This window comes from Typopeltis vanoorti, chromosome 8 (genome assembly GCF_054136105.1).
Source record: "Typopeltis vanoorti isolate ZY-2024b chromosome 8, IOZ_Tvanoo_1.0, whole genome shotgun sequence".
NCBI classification, from domain to species: Eukaryota; Metazoa; Arthropoda; class Arachnida; order Uropygi; family Thelyphonidae; genus Typopeltis; species Typopeltis vanoorti.
The window spans coordinates 93,562,487-93,586,727 of NC_143556.1; the positions used below are offsets into that span (position 1 = coordinate 93,562,487).

The 24,241-nt window shown below is 35.1% G+C and overlaps 1 protein-coding gene across 1 annotated transcript in view; it reads right to left on the reverse strand.

The window, feature by feature from the left end:
* Positions 1 to 24,241, reverse strand: part of LOC150104201 (putative carbonic anhydrase-like protein 2) — a 205,757-nt gene that overhangs the window by 31,176 nt on the left and 150,340 nt on the right. Inside the window, exon 7 of the mRNA XM_090396428.1 lies at positions 18,701 to 18,855. Coding sequence (XP_090252554.1) covers positions 18,701 to 18,855 — 155 coding nt within the window. The remainder of the gene's footprint in view (positions 1 to 18,700; positions 18,856 to 24,241) is intronic.

Below are 24,241 nucleotides of genomic sequence, written 5' to 3' on the forward strand. Positions count from 1 at the left end.
GTCATCTCTTTATTAAGTTCTCCGTAATTAATAGACTTGAATAATGGACTGTGCTACTGTTATAATATGAGGTCTTCAGTACAAAGAGGAGATGAGAAATTCGAGATTTGTTTCAGCTCGTTGTTTATTTTCTTGTGATTACTAGCCAAGGACCCATGGATTTTTTTTTTTCAATTTAGATGTATCAGTATTGAAAAAAAATCGATCTATACAATATCCAAAGTTTGGTATGTTGGTATGTAGGTAATTTTCTTGATGCTAGGCATTCAGAAGAAAATCCATAATAGATTCGATTCTAGTTATTCTAGTCATTTTTGCAGTTATTCCAGAGATCTTTGACGCAAGCAAGTAGACTTTTCCTCATCGGAACTTGAGATTTTAATCTTACAACTCAGTAAGATCGACTCGAGATTATACACAAATACATATAAAACATTAGTGAAGAACTATTATCTAGTTTATCTAGGGAATACACTCATTCGTCGATGATGATGATAAGAGGCTCTTTGGTTGAAAAGACCCACCTGGCTTCAAATCCTACCTAGATTGCAAACCTTTATTTATTTATTTATTTTTCTCATCTGAACGTTTCTTAGTAATACGACGGCCACATATTAGTTGCTTCGCCTTCAAAATACACAGGTGAGACCTGAGGATAAGTTGCCTACCTATTTCAAAATAACAATAATAATAAAATATTTAATTAAGGTTATGACTAAAACAGTCCTGCCACTCCATTTTCGAAATGAAAAGATAACAATTATCATTTAGAGGCAAACCTCTTAATTTATATATAATACATAATTTTATACGTAATTGAAATAACTTTAAAATTATAAAAAAATTAAAAAGTATTTCTAAATATTAATTCAACACCTTTCAATAATTATCATAAAGAGTATATCTAAGGTTAATTTCGATTTATTTGAGGTATCTGAAGTTGGTGTACCGAAAGAATTAATCGACCGTGAGATGCGGTGATTAATAACCTTGGAGGTAATGGATGGCAATGCTGTAGCCAATGAAGTTCTAACTGAGGAGGCTCGGCTATTGCTGTTACCCTCTTGCCATGATCAGTGCTTTAATAATTTAATAATATGTTATTAAATGGGGAAAATGAGACCGTGAGATGGGGTGATTAATACCCTTGGAGGGTAATGGATGGCAATGCTGTAGTCAATGAAGTTCTAACTGAGGCTCAGCTATTGCTGTTACCCTCTTGCCATGATCAGAGCTTTAATAGCTCAATAACACCTTATCCCTACACTGTCCTCTACAGATAACGGGGAAGATGAAAAGCATTCTTGCTTCGCCCCTTTAAGCCAGTCCTTATAAGGACTATAATTTGGGGTATCTGAATGGGGAGTAGATTTGAATGGCGGTAGAGATAGTGATGTCCTCCCTCAGTTTTGGAATTGTGGTGCGTTTATTATATTATGTGTCTTGAAGATCATGCAAATTTTGATTCAGTGCTCTTGTCAAAACAGTACAGAGTTCTGTAGTAGTGCCGGTAAGACTACAACTGCACGGTAAGCGACTTTTTTTTTTCAAGTATACTTTCAAGATACTCCACATTGATAATCATGGAAAATCAGCTAAATGAGACAATACTCGAGGTGGTATATAAGGAATTTATAAGACTAGGTGAACTGACACGTTTCCCCCCGGAAAGTGTCACAAGCCTTGTCGTAGAAGATCAATTAGAATCGGTGCCTTCTACTCCTTCAGCCTTTGTAGAAGTGCGCGCACGCAAAAAGCGAAGAACAACAGAAGAAACGCACAATGACAATAATGAAATGGAACAGGATTCTCAGGGTTCGGACGCCGCTATTTCTCCCAAAGAAAAGGTGCCTCCGATCATCCTTAGAGAAAAGCAGAAGTGGGCAGCTTTAAGATCCAAAATGTCTAATCTGCACATTGGCTTCATTAAGGCCAAAAACATGGATGATGGCATAAAGATCCAGCCAGCAACAGTGACAGACTATAGAAGGTTGACAAAAGAACTGGACGACAGAGGCATCCAGTATACCTTTGCGCTCAGTTCCGAAAAAAAACTTAAAAGTGGTCCTTCATGGTGTCTGTGAAGACATTGACACAGCAGAAATAGCTGCTGATCTTAATTCTCAGGATCTGCCTCCAGTCAAGGTCAGCAGAATGTACAAAGCAGACAAGACTCCCATGCCATTAGTTCTAGTTGAGATTCATAAAATATACAAGGATATCTACAACTTAAAAACAGTCTGTGGTCTCATCGTCACACCAGAACCACTCCGGAAAAGATCATCTTCTGGGCAGTGCCACAGGTGCCAGAAGTTTGGCCATGCCCAGAATCAATGTAGAGCTGAATATAGATGTTTGAAATGTGGGGACAGCCACCCAACCATTACCTGCACTAAGCCGAGGACCACCTCGGCCAAATGTGCCAACTGCGGTGGCCGTCATCCTGCGAACTACAAAGGATGTACTCAGCACCCAAAGAACAGACGGATGGAGGCAGTCAATCAGCCCTCCTCCTACAGTATAAGAACACCAGAGGCCCAGGCATCAAAACCGGAGACTCAGCGGCCACAGTCGGAGACTTCCAAAAATAGAGACTCCCAAAAGCAAACAAGAAGTTATGCCGATGTGACCCTCACAAATAAACCAATACCAGAACAAAATCAACCGATAGCACCTAAAAATCTAACAGCTATTATTACGGCCTCACTAGCAAACATGCTACAAAATTTCAGTCTATCAAACCTTAATAAAACCTCCACTAAAAGATTTCTTCGTGAAACGCAGTTAATCCTCACAGATCTCATAAATGAATAGTAACAAACTCATTCCAGCATCTCTTCAGATCGTTGCTTGGAATGCAAATGGCCTCAAAAACAAAATACTGGAACTCCGAGATTTCACATATAGGTATCAACTAACTGTTTTATTAATCAGTGAAACTCATTTAAGACTCTCAGACAATCCTAAAATAAGGGGTTATCGCCTATACAGAAATGATAGATTACTCTACAGAGGCGGCGGCACTGCCATCTTCATTAAAAATTATATTAAGCACCACTCTGTGAGCAACCACTAACCTTGAGATCACAGGCGTGGAATTAGTCACCAGTTCTACTGGCAGATTGAAAATCTACTCAGCTTACAACCCTCCCCAAAAATCTCTACTACACTCTGACCTAAATGCCCTCTTATGCGTCAGAGAGCCAACTATTATAGCCGGAGATCTTAACTCCAAGCACCCTGCGTGGAATTGCTCAACCACCAACAAGAATAGTTGCATCCTTTCCAATTACATAGGATCAAGCAGCGCTGTTGTGGCAGGCCCCACCGAACCAACTCATCTCAGTACGTTTGGCACTGCTGATATCCTAGATATAGATATCCTGCAGGATATCAAACTTCAATACACATTATATCCATGGATGAACTATCATCCGATCACAACCCAATTCTACTACAGCTGGGAAAACAAGAATTCCTGTCTCCTCCTTCTCACTCCTACATAGAATGGGAAAGACTGTCAACAGCACTGAAGGATTATATTGGACTTGTTCCTCACATACGCACAAAAGAAGAAGTAGAAACTGCAGTTAAAAATCTCACACAACAAATTAATTCTGCTATAACGGTAGCTACCTCCTATAAATCTGTCCGCAAGCCAGATCGTTTGTCTGAAGACATTATGAACTTGATCAGAGACAAAAACAGAGCTAGGAAAAGATTCCATAACACGTGTGCGCCACAAGATAAAACAAATCTAAACAGATTAAATGGGGCAGTAAGAGATGCTCTCAAAGCTCATAGAGACCAAGTATGGGAAGAAAAGTTAGCCTCCATTTCACCTACTGATCACTCCATCTGGGGACTACTGAAAAATATCAAAAAATATCCCTTCCCTCAATATTCTCTGACTAGGGCCTTGCTCACACAGATGTAGACAAAGCAGAAGTTATAGCATACAATTTGGAGGAGCAATGCAGGCCTTGGTATGAAAACCTTGACTTTGACCACATATATAAGATTCACAGCAAGGTCAGACACTCACTCAAACTTCCTGACACCAGCACTGACCATATTGCACCAACATCACCTACTGAGATACATGACATTATTAAAAAATTAAAGAACAAAAAAGCTCCTGGGCCAGACGGAATTACTAATCGGGTGATCAAACTTCTGCTCAGAAAAGCAGTAGTGCATCTGACCAGTATAATAAATGCAATTTTAAGATTTCACTATTTTCCTTCCACCTGGAAACTGGCTAATGTGATTCCTATACATAAGCCAGGCAAAGATCCACACCTACAGCAAAATTATCGTCCAATCTGGGTAAGGTTGCGGAGAAGGTCATCCTCTCACGACTCCAAACCTCAGTAAATGACCTAAACATCCTCCCTAAAGAACAGTTTGGTTTTCGGCAACACCATAGTACTACTCAGCAAATCCACAGAATTGTCGAATACATCACCACCGGCTACAACTGGCGCCAGTGTACAGGAGCTGTTTTCCTAGACCTATCCAAAGCATTTGACAAAATCTGGCATTTTGGACTCCTGCTCAAACTTATCTCAGCCGGTACCTCACTAAAAATGGTTCATCTAATCCACTCATATCTTCAGAATATATCAATGCAAGTTAAAATCAACGGTTCTACATCGTCCCAGCGCCATATCTTTGCTGGAGTGCTGTAGGGATCTCTACTGGCTCCATTGCTGTTTTCCGTATACATGTCAGACATCCCGCACAATCCGATGACTTCCATTTTGGCCCTGTATGCGGACAATACGGCAATAATGACCAGATCTCTCAGACCCCATTTCATTACCAGAAAGCTTCAAGAAAACCTTCTAAAGCTGGAGGGTTGGTTCTCCAAGTAAAGATTGGAAGTCAATCCCCAGAAAAGCTCAGCCGTTCTTTTCTCAAAAAGGCCAATTTTTCCTGCAGGAGATGTGTTACTATTCAATACTAAAATTCCTTGGAAGACAGAAACAAATTACCTGGGTGTAATTCTCGACAAAAAACTATCTTTCAACCAACACATCAAGTCTACGTGTGTAAAAGCATCTAAAGCCATAGCTCAGATTTATCCGCTAATTAATAGAAATAGCAAAGCTCAGCAACAGAATCAAATTGCAACTATACCAGATGACGATTCGTCCTATAATCACTTATGCCTCTCCGGCCTGGAGCCACACTCTAATACTAATATTATCAAGATACAACGAGTGCAGAACAAGTGCTTGAGAATGATTCTGAAGGCCCCGTGGTATGTTAGAAACAATCAACTTCATAGAGACACAAATATTCTCTATATTTTCTCTTTTCTACAATCCTTAGCTTCAAAGTTTTTCCTAAAGACATCCACACACCCCAACGATTTGGTTCAGCAAGCTGCAGCATACGAGTCAACGGACATATTTAAATATAGAAGCCCAAAAGCTATATTAGCCTACTATAGCGATGCATAATCTCCATGCCCATTCAGGGCGAGCAAACTGCTCATAAATTTTACCCCCACTGTAACCACAATAGATAGCGGGGAATATGAAAAGCATCTTGCTTCACCCCTAAAGACATAAAATGTCAATTGTCAAATGTCAATTTGAGGTATTTTAAACATTCCAGTAATGTAAAATGATGTTTATTTCCGATGGGGCTCGATGAACGTACGACAATAAAAATTTTAGCTTTGAGCTTATTATAACATAATTAGCAGTAACAGATATTTCTGAAAGGTTAATTAACTTCAACTTCACTGTTAATGCTAATAATTAACTTTGAATTATGAAAGGAATGACTTCAATTTTTGACAGTTCCACGGCAAGCAGTACATGAATGAGAGATATGTTCTCACATTATTGGAATTGTTCTGAATGGATAGATATATATAGATGATTATGTACACCCCATTCTTTAGTTGCTATTGTTATCGGCGTTACACCAGAAGACATTCATCTAAGATAGAAAGGACAAGAACACAGGCTCATAAGATAGCTTATGCAAATTTTCTCAGCTTATTTTCTCTTTCTCATTCCTTCTCTTACCTGTTTTTTTTTCTCATACATATTCATATGCATTACATAATACTGATATGTCTAACAATACCAGATTAGATACTCATTATACTTAGATTTTAATTAACTTATCCTAGAGACAAAAGTATCTGTTTGAGTTACATAAATTCACCGACTCTATAACCAGTTTATGGAAGCTGTTCCACATATTTAAAACTTAAAATCTAACTTTTTAATTACCTTCTTGTAGAGCCTGGTTCAACTAAATGCAGCAGACTCCTAGTATCTATATATGCCCTGAATTAACTCATAAACTTTAATTAAATATTTTCTCCATCTCTTATCTCATCAGACTGCAACCAGCCAACCGATTTTCATAATTATCCCTCTATACACATAGTCCATCTTCTCTGGATACCCTTGGTTTTCTTAACATACGTCAAAACCTTGGTGTGAGTAAAGCTGGGAGCCACAATCCAGTATTCGCCTGACTAATAACTTGTATAAGATATTATTACTTCCTGATTCCCACAGGTAAAAATTCTTTTAATTAATCCCACAATCTGACAAGCTTTACTAGTTGTCTTACCAATACGATTCCTGAACTTAAAATAGCTATCAACCCAACATACCCAAATCTTTCTATTCATTAAATTTGTAGCCCAACCATTCAATTTATATCCATCTAAGATTACCTTATTCCCGAACTGGATTTACTTGCATTTGTCTAGATTACATTTTAAATCCCACTTTTGCATCCATTCGTGTATTTTAAGAGATCCTGGAAGGAATTTCAGTCATCCGAACAATTCTACCCAACTTTTACATCATCAGAAAAGAGAAAACGTTTAATATTTAAGCCTTGATCATTTATGGATATGCCAAACAACAAGGGTTCTAACACCGAACCTTGTGATACGCTGTTCCTAACACTCTGACTTTTTGAAGGGTCTCCTCTAAACACCATCTCACATCAATCAGAAAATTATAATACCTACTTAGTACATTTAATCAGTACACTCTTATATGAAGGATAAGCTGTGCTAAAATCCTAATAAATCATCATCATGTGCCATGATGATTTGGTCTCTTTCGATCTCTTGATAAAAAGAAAGCAGATTTATCCCAGTTCCCATTCTTTCCCCCCCCCCTTCCTTAATGAAACCATGCAGCATCGCGATCTACATGCGACTCCTGTTCAGAATATCCTGGATACGGATCACTGTTTATTGAATAGCTAAGTTTGGCCAACTTGGCTATTCAATAAAGAAGAGAACTGACGAATATCACGTTAACCTTTGATACATCAAAACTCATGAATTTGGACGAGTTTCGAGGAATGAATCTAATCATTAAATCCTTTGGAATGACGCCAAAACAATCCATGAAAACATGTTCAGGTGTGAGCGCCAGTTCCAGAGCGAATTCGGAAGCTCATTCTTATCGCCCCTATTTGAAACTAAGCGATAAATCAGCCACGCAGAATGAGTGATCGTAATCTCTTATTTGTCAGGATCACTGTTAATTCATACAAAATATTTTTTTCTATTAAGTTTATACATCTCATTTATGTTCGTCGAGTTAAGATATTCTATTCCCCAACCAAACTGAAATCAAAATTCCATTCTACGAATGACATTTACTCTCGGATTAGTAATTGATGTTAACGCACATTTGCAATATTAAGGAGGAGATGTTTTGCTAGTTTATTTTGAGAAGAAATCTGTACATATTTATGAAAGTAAATACTAACAGTTGTAATGTTAATTACTCGAAAACGAAGCTTTTTAAGTGAGCATCGGTTTCTCTTCTTTCAGCATTCATTTAAACTCTCCAGTGGTTCACATGTCTGGAAAATGCCAATGATACCAGTGTTGTGCTAATTTTAAAGGGAATATCATGTTTACTAAATAAATCTTTCCTAAAATTCAGTAATAAGATTTACATTACAAACGAGGGTATTGCATTTGCCAGCTAATACTACTCGTATTCGGATAACTAGACAGTTATTGAGATCATATTCAAGTGGTGGAAGCATTAATAAGGAATTTCCTTATGACAAGATGCAATATTATATTCGAAAGGACTCTCTTAATGGGTTCATTTTAAATAGTAATGCTCTATGTTCTCATTGTTGTGACGAAAATAAATAATTGCTTTGATAAGTGCCAGAAATTCCTCGTTTATTGATGCAAGTGCTTGAGTGATTTCACTTTTGTTCGTAGGTAATTTGTCTTTGCAATTGCAATGATACGGGTACATGGATTTCATGTATTAAATGGCTTTTAATGAAACAAATATAATAAAAAAATTAAACAAAACAATATGTACACATCGTAGACACAAAGTTGAATAAAGTATACAGCTAAATATTTTAATCCAAATTTAAATGTCCTTAGTGAATCAGCAAATCAGAAAGGTAGCATAACACAATGGATTTCAAAAGAGATGAATCATTCAGTGAATATAAAGTTGCTACATATAGATGCTTTAAAAATATTGCCGACAATCAGGAACAAACTTTATGAAATTTGTAGTGGAGAAACAGTCATTCTGGTTCAAGTTAGGCCGATGGAGTGTCGCGTCGGCACTACCTTTGAATACTTGCCCACATTTTAAACGGCATCGATCTAAAAAAGACTGAGGTTTTTGACTAGAATATTTTGTGGTATGTGCCAACTCCGTCCTCTCTTAAACCAGACATTTTAAAAAGAGGATGTAGGATCGATAGTTTAATGATCTTCTCAAACGAATTTTCTTTTCTCTTTTTCAAAGTTATAAGAGAAGACAATTACAAGAAACCTGGTAAATACCCGGGAGGGAAACAAAGACTGTGTATCATTCTTGGTGGAAAGTAAAACGGATTAGAATTTATCAGGAAAGAACGTAGGCGCCAACTTATATTTCTTAAAATTCTTGAATTGGTTCAGAAATTCCAGAAATGCATGGGATTGATACTTTGTGTCCTTTAAGAAATCAGCATTTTAAGTTTTAAAATCATATCGATTGTATGTATTTGACTCGCTGGATCTTCTTTGGGATGAAAGCAACATTCTGCTGCATAATTCTTTAGATAGCGTCAAGATCATGGGGGGGAGGGAGTCGTGTGCTCTTAAGAATTTTAATGGTGATGCTTATCTTTTGAGATAGATGAGTACAGTCTTTTTTGTATGGGTCAAGGTAAAGCACATTCACGACGTGGCTATACAGCAAAGATATCATTCGCATAGTACCCAAAAGGATGCTGAGGTTGTATGGAGTCAAAGAGTTTTCTATAGGTGCTCCAGGTAGCAATTTTCTAGGAGAAGGAAGAGAGGACTCCTTATGGCGGTACTTTCGATCTGTTTGCAAATTTAGTGTTTACAGCTGAATTAGTCTGAAAGCATGACGAAATCGAAACAGTTTGTTCTTAATTGTAAACTAAATAACATGCACATTATCTGCTGTACTAGTAGGCTCGTATCTGTTTTGAAATCAATTTTTAATCCTATTTTTTCGAACTGACAGTTAACTGAAGATGATTTGTAAGTTTCAGTGGAATAAAGTATATAAAATATATTTGGTTATATACTAGTTTTTGAGGGTCCAAACTAAAGGTATATATTCGGGAAACGAGCCACACAACTGTGAAGCTGTTGTTGGGCTCGTTGTTCTCCTATTTACACAGCTGAGTAAATAAAGGAAATAACACTACTAGAGTTCAAAGAAAAATAATGATTAGCTTTTGTAATTCAAATACAAGTTTACGTAATCCATTAATTATTAGAAAAAATAAAAGACTTAAAAAATTATGAATAGTTAATTGTGATTACTTCCCAAAACTTTGAGACACGCATGTGATCAGAGCGGTGAACCGATAGTCGTAAAGTTTCACGTTCACAAGGAAAGGATGGACAAAGTTTGATCTCGTGGAGTGCAGAATCTTGTTTTTATTCCAGAGAATTCTGTGTTCAAGGTCAGGCTTAACAAATTCCAGGAATTTTTAGTCCTGATGTTCTTGGATTCTAATCTGAGCAGAACGGCCCATCAATCCAAAATAACGAAGTCGAATAGAGTAATTGATAGGACACCATGCAAGGAAAGAGGTGGTAATTTATCCTTGGTAGGTTTTAAAAATATATACACTTTTCGAGCTGGTTTCAAGGCGTGCATAGATTATACTTGCAAGGAACTTGTGTAATTTGTTCTGATGTTCTTTTCAGGTAGGGTATGGAAACTCTTTTAACATCAGATTGTAGTCTGGTTGAGGGATGATATCTATCAATAATTTTCTGAATAGCGGTTTGCTTATATCAATTAGTAGTCAAGATGGTTTTTATCTTATTAATTCTTTCAACAGAATGGAAGCATAAGAACAGATTGAGTGAGCTCCGTGTTTTGATAATGCCTGTCTTCTGTGATGGATGAGTGTGAGGACTGATGGATGCATCTGACAGAAAAGGAAGTTTTCTATAAATATAAAATTGATTACAGCCTGCGGAAGTTCGGATTATTAAAGTATCCAGGAATGGAAGAAGACTGAATTCACGTTCAACTTCATGGGGGGAAGGGGAAGGAAGGATATATATAATAACGTTTATTTTATCCATAAATTGTAGTAAATCTGTCTCTGAGTGGGATCAAACTACGAAGTCACCATTTACGAATGTAAATGATTACGAAGCTGAAAAAATCGTGCTGAAGAGTTGGTTTTCTAGATGCTCCATAAAATAGTCAGTCAAATGGTGAGGTAGAATTGTCCATTGCTGTTCGCTCAATCTGTTTGTACAGCTTATTTTGCAACATAAAATATCCTGCATTGATGGCTGAGTTTAAACTTAATATCCTCATGGAAATTAGCTTGCGAAAATAGCTTCTTGAAGTAGTATGTTGGTTAATAGAGAAACTTCGTCAAATAAGAATTTCATCATTTCATTGTCTAGTAAATACAGATCAATTACATGTCTATTACAGATGTTCCTTTAAAACATCTGTAATAGACTCAAGACATATCCGTGAAACCGGTTAAATATATGGCAAACAAATGTTGGTAGTTATTCTCCTATCCAGTTGCTAAATTTTGTCGAATACAAAATCATAGGCGAAATTCACATCCTGAACATAGTTCTTGTGTCTGAATTCTCTAAGAGTGAAATACTCGCGTTATCATAGTTGCTATTTGTAGTAATTCAGTACGAAGTAGTAGATTCTGCTGATCCGTACTAAATATGAGTTTCGAGAGCAATCCATCCATACCTAGAAATCAGTACATCTGGACCTCAAAACAGGTTATCAATAGCATCGTGGATGTAAATACAAAATGATTTAAATTTTTTCTACTTCTCTTATCATTCACTTATGCTGAGTGATGATGCATTACTGCAGACTTAGAAATTCAAAACAGATACAAATATCACACCGGATTAATCTGTGGCAATTTGATAATAATCTTTAACAGTGGAATGTATCTGAACTCTGTGTTGGCTTTATTCGAAAAATACTTATAAATTCTTTATCCTAAATGGAAATCGAATCTAGAATATTTAATCATATATCATATCGTCACTAAGAAAACGCTACAGTTAGAAGCTACACGATTATCTCTTTCATTCACAGTTTTAAGAGTTAGAAAAGAAAATAGTTCTTTTAAATTTTCCATTGAGTCATAAAGAAAGAAATGAAATTTAACTAGAAAAAATGTCCAAGGTTAACAAGTTTTTTCTTTTATTACCTCTTAACTGTTTAACAAAAGCATGTTTTTTTCCTATGTTAGTGAATATAGGATAATTCAAATGTTTACAAAGGCAGACGTTTTATTCTGTATTGTTTTGCTCCTAATCAGAACTTTTGTTCTCCAACGTACACTTTTGTTTTCATAAGAATTTTAAAAGTGAGCGATGATAAAGAATTTCGTTAAGTTTTTTTTTATTCCGTAAATGTCAGAAAGCGAAACTGGGTTTTGGCACGCAGATGCGTGGGAGCATTTTCCATTAACTGTTGGGCAACTTGAATTTAGTTTGCCAAGAAGAAACTTAACATGTAATGGAAGTAATCGAGTTCTGCTTACAGCACCGAAATTGTTCGCACCCTACGTGAGTCGATGTGTTGATTAAGAGCGCGTAAAACGAACCCAAAAATGAATATACAATGCGGTTTTCACGTTAAACACAAAGAATATGATGAAAATGGATTTTAAAGAAGTTCAACCAAATTACAAAAAAAAAGTAAAGACGAAAAAAAACACAACAGATGATTGCATAGTAAAGATATTTCTTTAGATTGAAGAACTGTATGTTTTTATGAAAGTTTTTAGAATAGAAAATAGCAGATGTATTCATTTTTATCAACGTCTGCTATTTTATGTCAGATAAGGTTTTTCTTTTTCTTTTTTTTTATATAGTGTTCTACAACAATGAACGAAGTCTAGCCTTTTACACGCGTGCGCACACACAGTCATGTTGCTGATCTCTTTCATGTTAATATTTACCGAATACAACTCCCCTAGATTCTTCCGTTTTTTTATTATTATATATGTTTAATTATGATTATTCTTTCGGTTCGAGTATGTTACATTTTCTTATAGTGTTAAAGGTTTGTTGGATCTGCTACAAATGCAAGTATTGTAAGAATCCATTTAAGGTTAATGGAAGACTAAAACAGATATAAAAAAGACATAAAATTCTATTGTGTTCCTAATACCCGTCTCTTAACGGCCACATATTTGAAAAATGACAAAAGAAAAGCGAAGATTAATCGATAAATCTTTGAAGGTGCATGGGAAGGGAAAAAAAAAACTAGGAAGAGTTATCGAACAAATCTTGAAGAGTTTTAAATTGCTGAGGACAGAAGGATTTCAATTGAATGCGGATTTGATAAACTCACATATTCCGGAAAAACCGCAGGAGAAATTACCGGAACGGGTTTGGCTTTAGAAAGACGTAGCCTGCAGATAAAATGCTCCATGACGTATGTGTATTAAGGGCAAGTAAACGAATATTTTTATAGTTAGCGAAATTGAAAAACATAATATGATTCCAGTCTTATAATGCGTTTACGTTTTAAGAGAAAACGACTACTCTTTACTAGAAAAGAGTGTCAATTCAAATACGATAACTACCATGGTGATAAAGAAAAACTAAGTTGAAGTTTTTATAATAATATGAAATAAAAATTAGGAATCCCCCACTTAAAACTTGAGGAATAAAGCACATGAACATGAGTTCTGAGGAATAAACCAACACTAAACATGATTTCTAAGGAATGTTTAGTGTGACTTGTTTGGTGTTGTAATCTGAGTATTTCATCCCGAAAACAATGAAGAATTAAATGAATTTCAAAGTTTTATTTTCAACGGATTTCGATATTACAATTCTTATTACTTTACCGCTTAAACAAGTTCTGTCGTGAATGCCAATATTTCTGATTATGTTCTTCCTAAAATAAAGTTTTGCATGGAATGATAAAACTCATTATATCTACTTAAGCTTCAGTTGCTTCTCCATTTATAATGTCCAATTTTTATCGATGTGTCTAGTTAATTTTTACCAAGCGAAAGTCGGCATGTATTGTATAAAAGCGGGTATAAATCTAGCATTCATACTCTGCTCAATGCAATATTTAATTCCACAAATTTTCTAGTCAGAAAGCTATTATGTGTTACCTTATCCCTCAGTCATTTTCATTTAATTAAGTTTACGCCTACTTCTGTCTCCAAACGTCCATCAAAAAATCAATAAAAACTTCCATTCTGTTCCAACTCATAAAAATGTTATCAGATATTCAGTTTACATGTTGCCAAATATCTGCGTTTCAATGCGTCGAGTCTCTTTCTTTGACATTTATTTTTATTTTTTTTAAAGGAAGGGAAAGAATTTTTTTTCTACGATAACTTAAGTCGCCTAAGAGACATTTTTAATCCTTAATAAAACAGAAAAGAATTTTAAACAGTAAACTTTATCTTTCATTGGCAAGTTATAAAAAAGGCATTTCAATGACATATGGTTGCTTAGCAACAGTTAAGAATTAGCGAAAGTTTTATTTTGAATCAGAGTAGCAATTCATATTCCTTGTTTTCAAAGAATTTAATTCTGATTAAAGGAACCTGTTTCGATTCTTTGGTATAAAATTACTTTTATCGTGAATTTGTTTGTGGACACATACGATGAAAAAGTTAGCCTGTTCTTTTTGCATCTTGGGCTATAATGCGATTAAAAACAAAAAGCGTGCAGGAAATTCATCAGTGGGCATCTGTCTGTCATGATCTTATCCAAGAGTTCTAACTGTTAAATGCGAAGACACTTTTTTATGGCTTTACTTACTTGAATAAATTAAATTTAAATTAATTTTTATTAAGGATTTTGACGGTTTTTTTTCAAAATTTTTCATAATACTTTAAAATCCAAACACACCTAAATATTTTATATATAATTATTATATAACCTTCGTCCATAACAAAATATGTTATTATTAAATGGGAAAAATGAGTCCGTGAGATACGGTGATTAATACCCTTGGAGGGTAATGGATGGCGATGCTGTAGCCAGTGAAGTTCTAACTGAGGCTCAGCTATTGCTGTTACCCTCTTGCCATGATCAGAGCTTTAATAGCTCAATAACACCTTATTCCTACACTGTCCTCTACAGATAACGGGGAAGATGAAAAGCATTCTTTCTTCGCCCCTTTAAGCCAGTCCTTATCCTTATAATTATATGTTAAATGATTTTCCAATTAAAGAAGTTGACTTAGTTTTTCATAATACTTTAGGAAAATAAAATTAACGCCCTAAAGTAATATTACTATATAATTATTTTGTAGCTCATAATTAGAAATGCAAATTTTAACAATGGCAAATATTAGCATATAATTATCAAATAATTATTTTGTAGCTCATAATTAGAAATGCAAATTTTAACAATGGCAAATACATCTGTATAATACTGTAATTGTCATGTATCTCTATTACCTATTAGGAGCTTAATTACTTCGGAGAGAGAGAGATAGCATTCACTAGCTTTATTGACTCAAAAGCTGCAATGCTGTTTTAGAAATGGTACCAATCACTAGTCTTGCATGTTTATTTAAAAGCACAAACCACCGGGATCAATTACAACCGGCAATCCTTTAAATCGATCGATGTTTGACTTACCATAGAATAAGGCAGAACAGCGTTTCCAACTTTGATTACAAAGAAAGCTGCATTATTTAGTCTTAGTATGTAGTAATAGAATTTCTTTTAAACGGTACAAATATCATAAACATGATTTTAGTAGCTGCTTTTACACAAACATATTCTGAAAACTCAAAAAATATATATATCCTAATGTAGCTTTAAATCGTGGCTTGGGAAAGATACATGTACCCCGATTATGTCACGTTTCTTAATGCTAGAAACTTATCAGCCATTTTCACCATTTAGGATTTGTTGTAAAATCTAAATGGAAGAGAAAAAGACAGAGAGAATTTCTTTTTATGATATGGAAAGAATATATCTGGTGTTGATTAAAATATTACCTTATATCCTTTAGGGAAAAACTAACAGCAAACGTGAACATTAGCTATTCTTCACTCGGCAGCCAGATATCGCGAAATTTTCCATTAAGCTATTACATGACTTGAAGTACACGTGTAGCAGCCGAACAGATTCTCCATCACGGACATGGTAGTGAGCACGCGTCATAAATTCTAGGGGTATGGAAAAGAAAAGTGCCTTCGTGCAACGCCACTGACGAAAGCGATCTTGTGCTAGAGTAATACGAACCGAAAATGAAATTACCAATAATGTCGACATTCCGCTCTAACACCTTGGCAGATCAACTAAAAATGGACCCTGTTATTGCATCTCTCGGTTGTAAAGCTTTTAACAGATGCTTTTCCCCCAAGCCCATATACGAAATGAGCCCCCTCCCCCATCAAAACTGGTCCCAAGTGTCGAGTGGCAGATCAAAAGACTCTTTTATCGATTCTTATCGTTAGAGAAGACTAAAATACGTTTCTTCATTCATAAGCCAATATCCCGCTAGATGGGGTGGTGCTCTGTTTATTTGAAATCGCTGAGATTCACTGCCTATTTCGGGATTTATAAGGATTTGTTCCCACTGGGTAGTTTATCCAATTGCATCTACTGAATCCCATACATAAGACAGATTTGCGTGCTTCAGTCGAAAAATCAAACAAATAATAACAATAAACTTATCATATTCGATATACAAAACTGTAGGATGTCAAGGCTTACCTGGAAGAAACGCAGAATTTTCGATCAGGTGGTAACGTCAGAGCTTATGTTATAAGCTGATTCCCTACGGGCTGTTTTGATTCCAGATGCCATCAGAATTCTATTTATACTTTATGGTAACCCACATTTTGAACAGACATTTGCGCTCATTATTCTATGAGCAACCAATATAAACCATTTAGTTGTGCGTGTTTCGTCTTTTCAGGAAGCAATTTATTGATTATACTGAAAGTTAAAAGACCATGCTTGCTTTTTTTTCGAAATATTAGGGTTGTCTACGATGTACCTCCTGAGGCCACGATTTATCGGATATTTTGATGAACTTATCATCTGAATCGCTAAACAAAACAGTGGCAAAGGATAGAGAACTACTGAAATGAGAATGAGAGAGAGAGAGTCTGTACCTAGTCCATTTATCGAAGTTTTGCAGGAATATTTTATTACAAACTTTCATATCTTGATCCAAATTATTACTAATTGGGAAAGATACATGTATAATGGATAATATTCATTTTTATCAAGTGTTAATTGGTACTTGAGGGCGAAATTATGCCATAATTTAACTAAATAGGAAACACACTTAACCGATAAAACCATATTTTTAAGGTTTGCATATCCACAATGACCATTTCTATTGAAGCAATGACCATTAAATCGAACCAAAGTGCCATTACCGTCAATAGTTATGTAAAGAAACTATCGCCAGTAGAATGAGAATTTACAAACATTGAATAGAACCGATAATTATAAAACAATAGGTTAAATTCTCATTAGTTACTTTGATCACTAACGTAAATTTAATAATGGATCTTTTGGTGATTTTAATATGTTTAGCATATTTAGTAGTTTATCGTATTTCCTCCGAAATTAAAATTAAGTTCTAAATGCTTGACCTAATTCTGTCACAGTGGCATTGACTAATTAATGAATCATAAGCTGATTAATCCCAAACGCACAACCCAACTTAATTTATTATAGCACACATAATTAAAATAAATAATATACTCCACAATGCTTTCCAATTATATATCATTATTCTATCTGGAATTGAAAAAAAAATGGTTCTGTAATGGTTCTGCAACTGGTTCAGATGCTTGTAAGACTAATTAAAGGAAGTTTCACTTGTAGGGTGGGGGAGAAGTAATAGTGCTGTTATATGGCTATGGAATTAGATGCTTCGATTGTCTCGTCCATAACATAAAACTTCGGATATATATATATCAAATTACTCTGATATCATAGGGTAATTTGATCACCGTAACTACCCCATGACGTAGATAAATAGCAAAAATATATTTTTTGTACGACGCAATTACCGCTCCTTGTAATATGAATCGTCGGAATGGCCTTTATAATACAGGAATACATTTTATTAGCAAGGAATGATTTCATTCTAATGTTTATATATAATATTCAGAGTTTTGGTATTAAGCAATGATGTAATTTTGCTTCCATGATTTTCCAGAGCGCGTGCTCTGTTTTTTTTTTGTCCTCATAGGTGAAGCGCGTTGGAAATGAAAAACAGAAAAAGAAATATCACCGACTTTCAGATTTTTCATCAATCGTGTTTTTATCTGGCAGCTTGGTCTTGAATGGAATGATGGGAAAGGAAGACAAAAGACAGATGGGCTTCCCTTGGCTGTTCACAGGATATTCAATAATGTTTCAGGCACGAATCTCAAATCCGGAAATTTAATTAGTTTCATGTCAACTTTTTCTCTCAAATCCAGAACCCATCATAACCAATGAAAATATATTTTTTTAGAATCCATCTAAACTATATGCTTAAGTTCAACTTTCTTTTTCTTAATCCTTAGCTCAGCAAACCGTGGACTAATACGTTTGCCTTCAGGCGTTTTTTATATCAATCATGTAAGAATACTCGAAATAACAGCGAAGCAATTAGTAAAAAATTATCAGCTGTTTTTTTCATTTAAAATCTTTCAGATTCTTTAGATACCTACTGATTTAATAGAATAAGCGATAAATGCCATTGTAATGTTATTAAGCTGTTGTGAAATGTCAGTAATTGAGGAAACAGCTTGTTATCAAATACGGAAGAGAATGGTTGAGTCTGCTGTATTAACAGATTTGCAATTAAACTAGATATTCTGCAACGGAAAATAAGTGAGACATTGTCAAACGATGGATTTTGGAAAATAGATGCTTTCTTTTCTGTATAAAGAAATCGTTAAGTAATATTACGATTAAAAAATAATCATGTTTTGGAGACATTTGGTCACTCTGGATATGATATGATAACCTTATGATAACTTTCTAATTAATCTGATTTAGATTACTTACTATAGGAACACAGATAAATGCGATAAACTTATATAAGACATACATTAATTCTACTCTCACTTATTTCCCCCCCACATAAGTTTTCTAGGTATTTTAACCCATCAAACAAACTATGAATGAGATCAGTTAACTTACTTCTTTTCACATCCCGTAACTAAAAATGAATCCTTACCTGTTGCTTAGTAATGTAAATAGGCTTGTTCATAACAATCCACGTCACAGTTTCATAACATCCGGGCATTGTCGTGGATCCTTCATACGTCATGTAGTAATCAGTTTCGGGAAGAATTTCCCTCAGCGACAAGTGTTTCACCTGAGATTCTTGTCCTATGGGTGAGAAAAATATATCAAAAATGAATCATAATTTAGCCGTTTTGAATTTATTTTTTTTTAATTTTAATTGAAACAAAACAGTAGTATTTTTTCAATCCAGAAGAACCGAAAATTTTCGGGGTTGCTGTATGTTTCCATTTCTACTTTTCCAGATCAATATTTTACGCGCCTACGTGTTGAAACTTTATCCATATATTTGTGGAGCAAGTTGGATCCAAAGGTAGAATATGTAAGTAATGGAGAGCATATTATCACTGAGCTCCGACGTCTTCCCTTCATTCTTGAAATAGGACAGCAGTGTCCTGCCTCCATTTTCTCAAAGCACAGAACGTAACAGAATACTGTTGCTATGGGAACATTGTATCATATCGATATCAGGCCACAAATAAATGAAGGTATCATATAATACTCAGGATGGATGGCTAGTATTACAACTCCATGAGAACAGTTGTTAAAGATTCTTCCAGAGATGTTGCTCTGGAAGAATCTGCCTGTAGGTTAACATCACAAATAACAAATAGTTGAATTATAATTTTCAGTTGCTGCAATGCCTTGCAAGCAACTTACTCTTACTCTTATTTTCCTTATAAAATAAGAGTAAGTGTGGTTTCGCATGATTTTTATCGTTTTAATTACATTCGCTCGTTTAATATTTCAAAGAACACCAAGCAAAACCTGATTTCTGTTGGAACAAGTTTTTTTTTTTTTGGAAGTAAACACTTCAGTCGGTGTTAAAAGTATTTCCTCCAATTTCTCTCCCCCGTAATAACATCTCCATAAGAAGCTGAACTAGTGTAAGTATTTCAAATTGTTCTTGTTGCTCAGATATGAACACAAATCGCAATAGTTAATGAGCTTTTCTTACACGAGCCACTCGACATCACTGAGCTTTGAACACCTGCATCGAGGAAATAGGATTCCATTTTGGTTAGAGTGGAATGCACGTTACTTGTTCCGCAATGGTAGTCAGAAATAGTGAATTCCAGGCATTTCGCTGCACGCAACGAATTACTGGAACTTAAATTTTAGTCCATTAGCGCCTCCTCTCCCTGCATGTGACGCTATGATTTATTATCGCCCTCTCTCTTTCTCTCTCTCTCTGGCTTTGCGTTGTGTCTGAATCTCTCCACGTCACAAATATGAAATGAGTGCAGAATGACATTGCAAGAATTACAGGGATTCTTTAGAAATATTATTTCTCGACAGCTAAATAATAAGAAGTTTTCCTTAAGATGTATTAATTTCACACTAGCACTTCAGAGAATTCGTCCCTGTAAGAAAACAATGTTGGAAGGGAGGGGATTACTTAAGATGTCGTTACACTGGTTTGAGATTTAATGTTACTTTGATTCTTAAGCCGCTCAACTGATCGCCAAGCGCTCTTCAGATAGTTGAAATTTCTACATGAACAACTCGTGACGTTAATCAACTTTGGTGCTGTTCTCTTAATATTCTTATTAAATCTTCACAATATTTTTAACTTTTAGCTTTTCTTAATCACGCAATGATTCTGAATATATATTCTTGATAAATTCTCGTCCATCATACTGTACTTTTGGTAATTGCAATCGTTCCATCACTCAAATTGTACATTAATTTCGTCGCTGTTGTCATCTTTTTAATTCAGTATTACTCTTCACACGTTGTTGACCACTCATCATTATTGTGGGACACATCTAAACTTTAATCTCAAAACACAAACGACCTTAACGTTAATAGTAAATGTTGACTGAACATCCACTCTGCATGATTACACTGTTGTGTAATCTGTCTCTCTTTGTGTAACACAGTGTAATTAGCAGTCGAGTTATTCCTAGTATAGCCAAATCATGTCCGTTTGCATTGGATCAGCTTCTTGGTTTTCCATCACCATTAGTAAAACTTACTTTGTGCAGCGCATCATTTCCTCCAAATCGCTCGAACCTGTAATCACTTGGAAACATTAGAAGACTTTGATGAGCATTCAATAGGGCATTGTCCTCAATTTACCTAAAAGGCACTCGAATGTTTGGAATTTCATTTACTTCAGGCAATATCTGAAGAAAATTGGAATTAGAGAAAAAAAAATAACAGAAAAGTTCCTCAGAAGTTAAAATCATTTCTTATTTATTATTTCTAATTTGGATATTCTCCCTAAGAAGTTAAAAGTAAGAAATAATGAGCATTTCATAATTGAACATCTCTTTCTAGAGATTAGCATTAGTTTATCAAACTTTCTTACATAAAAATAGTCGGTTCCGTAAATAAAAAGAACTACCGTTGTTTTCATAAGTCATATAGGAATGTTTTGGTTGTGAATGTTTTCATATAATTAAGGCTATGAGACCATTGCGTTATGTCTCTTAATTTCCAGCGTGGTTGGCCCAAGTAGTTAGCGTACCCACTCTTCAGTTGGAATGAATGAATGAATTTCATTTCTAAATTTGAGATTACTGTCCCGATTATTGGAGGCCTGAACAAGTTCCATGTTTGGTCTCTAGAGAACGGTTTCCGAATTATGTAAAATATAATTAAAAATAGTAAATGAATAAATTAAGTCAGTCCACTCAGGTAACAAGTTTCAATCTTTCGTGAATGGGAATTGCATAAAAATTGGGGGTGTGGCTAGTTTGTCTGTTTTGCGAAATAAAAAATGCTTGTATCCTGAGAGGAAACTACTTTATTCACTCACTCGCATGAAATATCTAACTCATTTTCAGATGAAGCAATGTATATACAAAGGAGGAAGAATCATTATATGACAAAAGAAAACATGTTTTAAATAATAATGGCATTTAGCTACTAATTTTGGTATTTTTTGGTTTATTTTTTCATAAAGAACAAATGAGTCATTTTTATTTTATTTTATAGAGTAGTTCGATGAATTTCTGTGCTTATGAAGTAGCAAATATTCAGTATATATGTACTATCTGTATATGGGTAAACAATTCAAACCTCCTACCATAAATATCAAATGTTGGAGAACAAGTACGTTATTTCAGCTTTAAACGTAGTTATTTTAACACCATGGTCATTTGTGTAATTCTGGAATAGTGGAACACAGAAATCCGTACGAACAAAAAGAATTTTTAGTTAAATATTTGCTGTTTAAAAAGTTGCCTGCCTTTTATACCAGACATAACGTCGATCTTTAGTTCCCATTTCATTAGCCGGAATTCCCCAGAGTCTTCATTTGGAGACACAAAAACAGTGTAGTCAACGGTGTGCAGTTGAACATCAACAGAAAAAAATAGACCAAAGAAAGCAACTCCAGACAAGAAATCGCTTTCATAAACATCTTTTATTACAGACAGTCCAGGTGGTGAGTGAGATTAGGATACGGTTTGCACGCACCACATCACCTAGAATATTTCCTTCGGAGTGGTAAGACAGAGAAAACACTACAGAATTCAGTAGAGGAGGTTTTATTTGGGTTACAACTCTAATTACAATCGGATGCTATTAGGCAAATGGTTTGGGCAAGTTGTGATAGTCGCGATACTTTTACCTTTAAAGCTCTGGCGATTTTGGTGGTCTTGAGCAACTTGGATCGTTATTCTAATATCTTGGCTAACACAAGAATCAAACTTACGTGAGCTACAAACATTTTCTTAAAAGTAGAAGTTTTTCTTTTTTTAAAAAGCGCGTTTTTCTAAGACAGTGTTTCAGTACAAGTTAGAGAAATCATTAGAAATGCAAAAATATGTTTTTTTGACAAAGCTAAATGATTTTGTTTTGTTTAAAAGTTGTACCTCTTTCTTTAATTTAAATAGCTCTGCCCCCAAAAGATCGCCATGAAAAGATATTTAATCAATCATTCCTATCTAAACATCTCCCGCATCAGGTGACAGGAAATGCGTTAACTCTTTTTTTTTCTTTTTTTTTTCATTTGGTTGATTTATACCGAAGCAAATTAACAACAAGGGAAGCAACAGACCTATTTGCTCAACGTACACAAGAGAATAGAGCCTGCCAACAGACAGATCCTCGCGTGCAAAATTGTCGCGAATTTCATTTAATGGTCTGAGTTACATTTTATTAGAATTGTGAAGCACGACTAATGCAGGGGTTTCAAGCATTCTTCATTATCTAGAGTGGCTCTCTTTAAATTACACGGCACATTTAAAAAGATACGAATACCATGATCTTTTCTTTCAAATCGTACATATAAATTGTTGCTGGCTATCTAGTTTCATGATAACATCTGTCTGTACGGATTATAAACCAAACATTCAGTTGAGAAATTAAAAAAAATAGGATCGACTCAGGCATTGATTTCATTACACATATTTATTCCACAAGGGTTAAGAATTCTTCCGGGTAAAAAAAAAATCAATTTCTCTAATTAATGGACTTAATCACAAATGGGGAGATAAGATGATTAACTCATTCCATACCTAAATAAATATTTTCTTACTCTATTTGTATTCTATGCAAGTTTAACAAATCGCACTATATTTTGTGGATATTCTTGCAGCATTTCGGTGAATGGATTCACAGGCTTCAGAGAAAATCACACAATATCTGTTTAGACAAATTTGGCATTCAGTTATCTCAAGAGGTTTTCAAAGAGTAGATAAACCTGCTACGGAATAGATCAAAAAGCACTTCAGTTACTTGCAGTAGAGTCTCTGGGTATCAATAAAATACGTCCTGCTACGAAACATTAACAATCGTTGCCACTTCGATCAACATTCTCTATCTACCTCTATCAATCCTTTCTTGAAGTCTGCAAGGAGATTTTTTTGTGCAATGTTTGCTACATATACCTCGGACCTATTATTTCTCTCGCTAGCTGGTTGTAACTACAAGAACATTAGACGTGGCTCTCTTCTCTCTGTATTTCGAAATTCTAATTCAGTTTACTAATTCACAGTCTAATAAAAAAAATAAGAAATCTTATTGAGTTCCTAGAGTGAAAGTGAAGACAGCATCACGCGAACTGTTTCTTAAGCCTGTACGACCAAATAAATATTTCAAAGAGAAAAAAAAAAGCAAAAGCTAAGTTTCATTTATATTTATGTTATTCAGGCCATTTCTACACATCGACAACAGACGAGAGAGAGAGAGAGAGAGAGAGTACTGAGTACGATCTTTTCTTCCCACCCATCCTCTATCCCACTAACTACACATCAATCTATTCCCCTAAAAGAAACGGCAACTTTTGTTCAAGGTGATGTCGTTTCTGAGTTCTTACAACCTCTCAGCGTCGATTTCTTTAGTTTTTTAGGAGAGTATTAAGTCACAGGTTGATCGGATGTTGATTTTCTTTCAGGTAATGGCCAGACTACAATACCCATACAATGCTGTGGCTAATTCCTCTCTAATGATGTGCTAACAAAACAGACTTAGTCAACTCTTTTTGGTTGCCTTGTTTCTGTACGCCTGAAAAAATAGACTA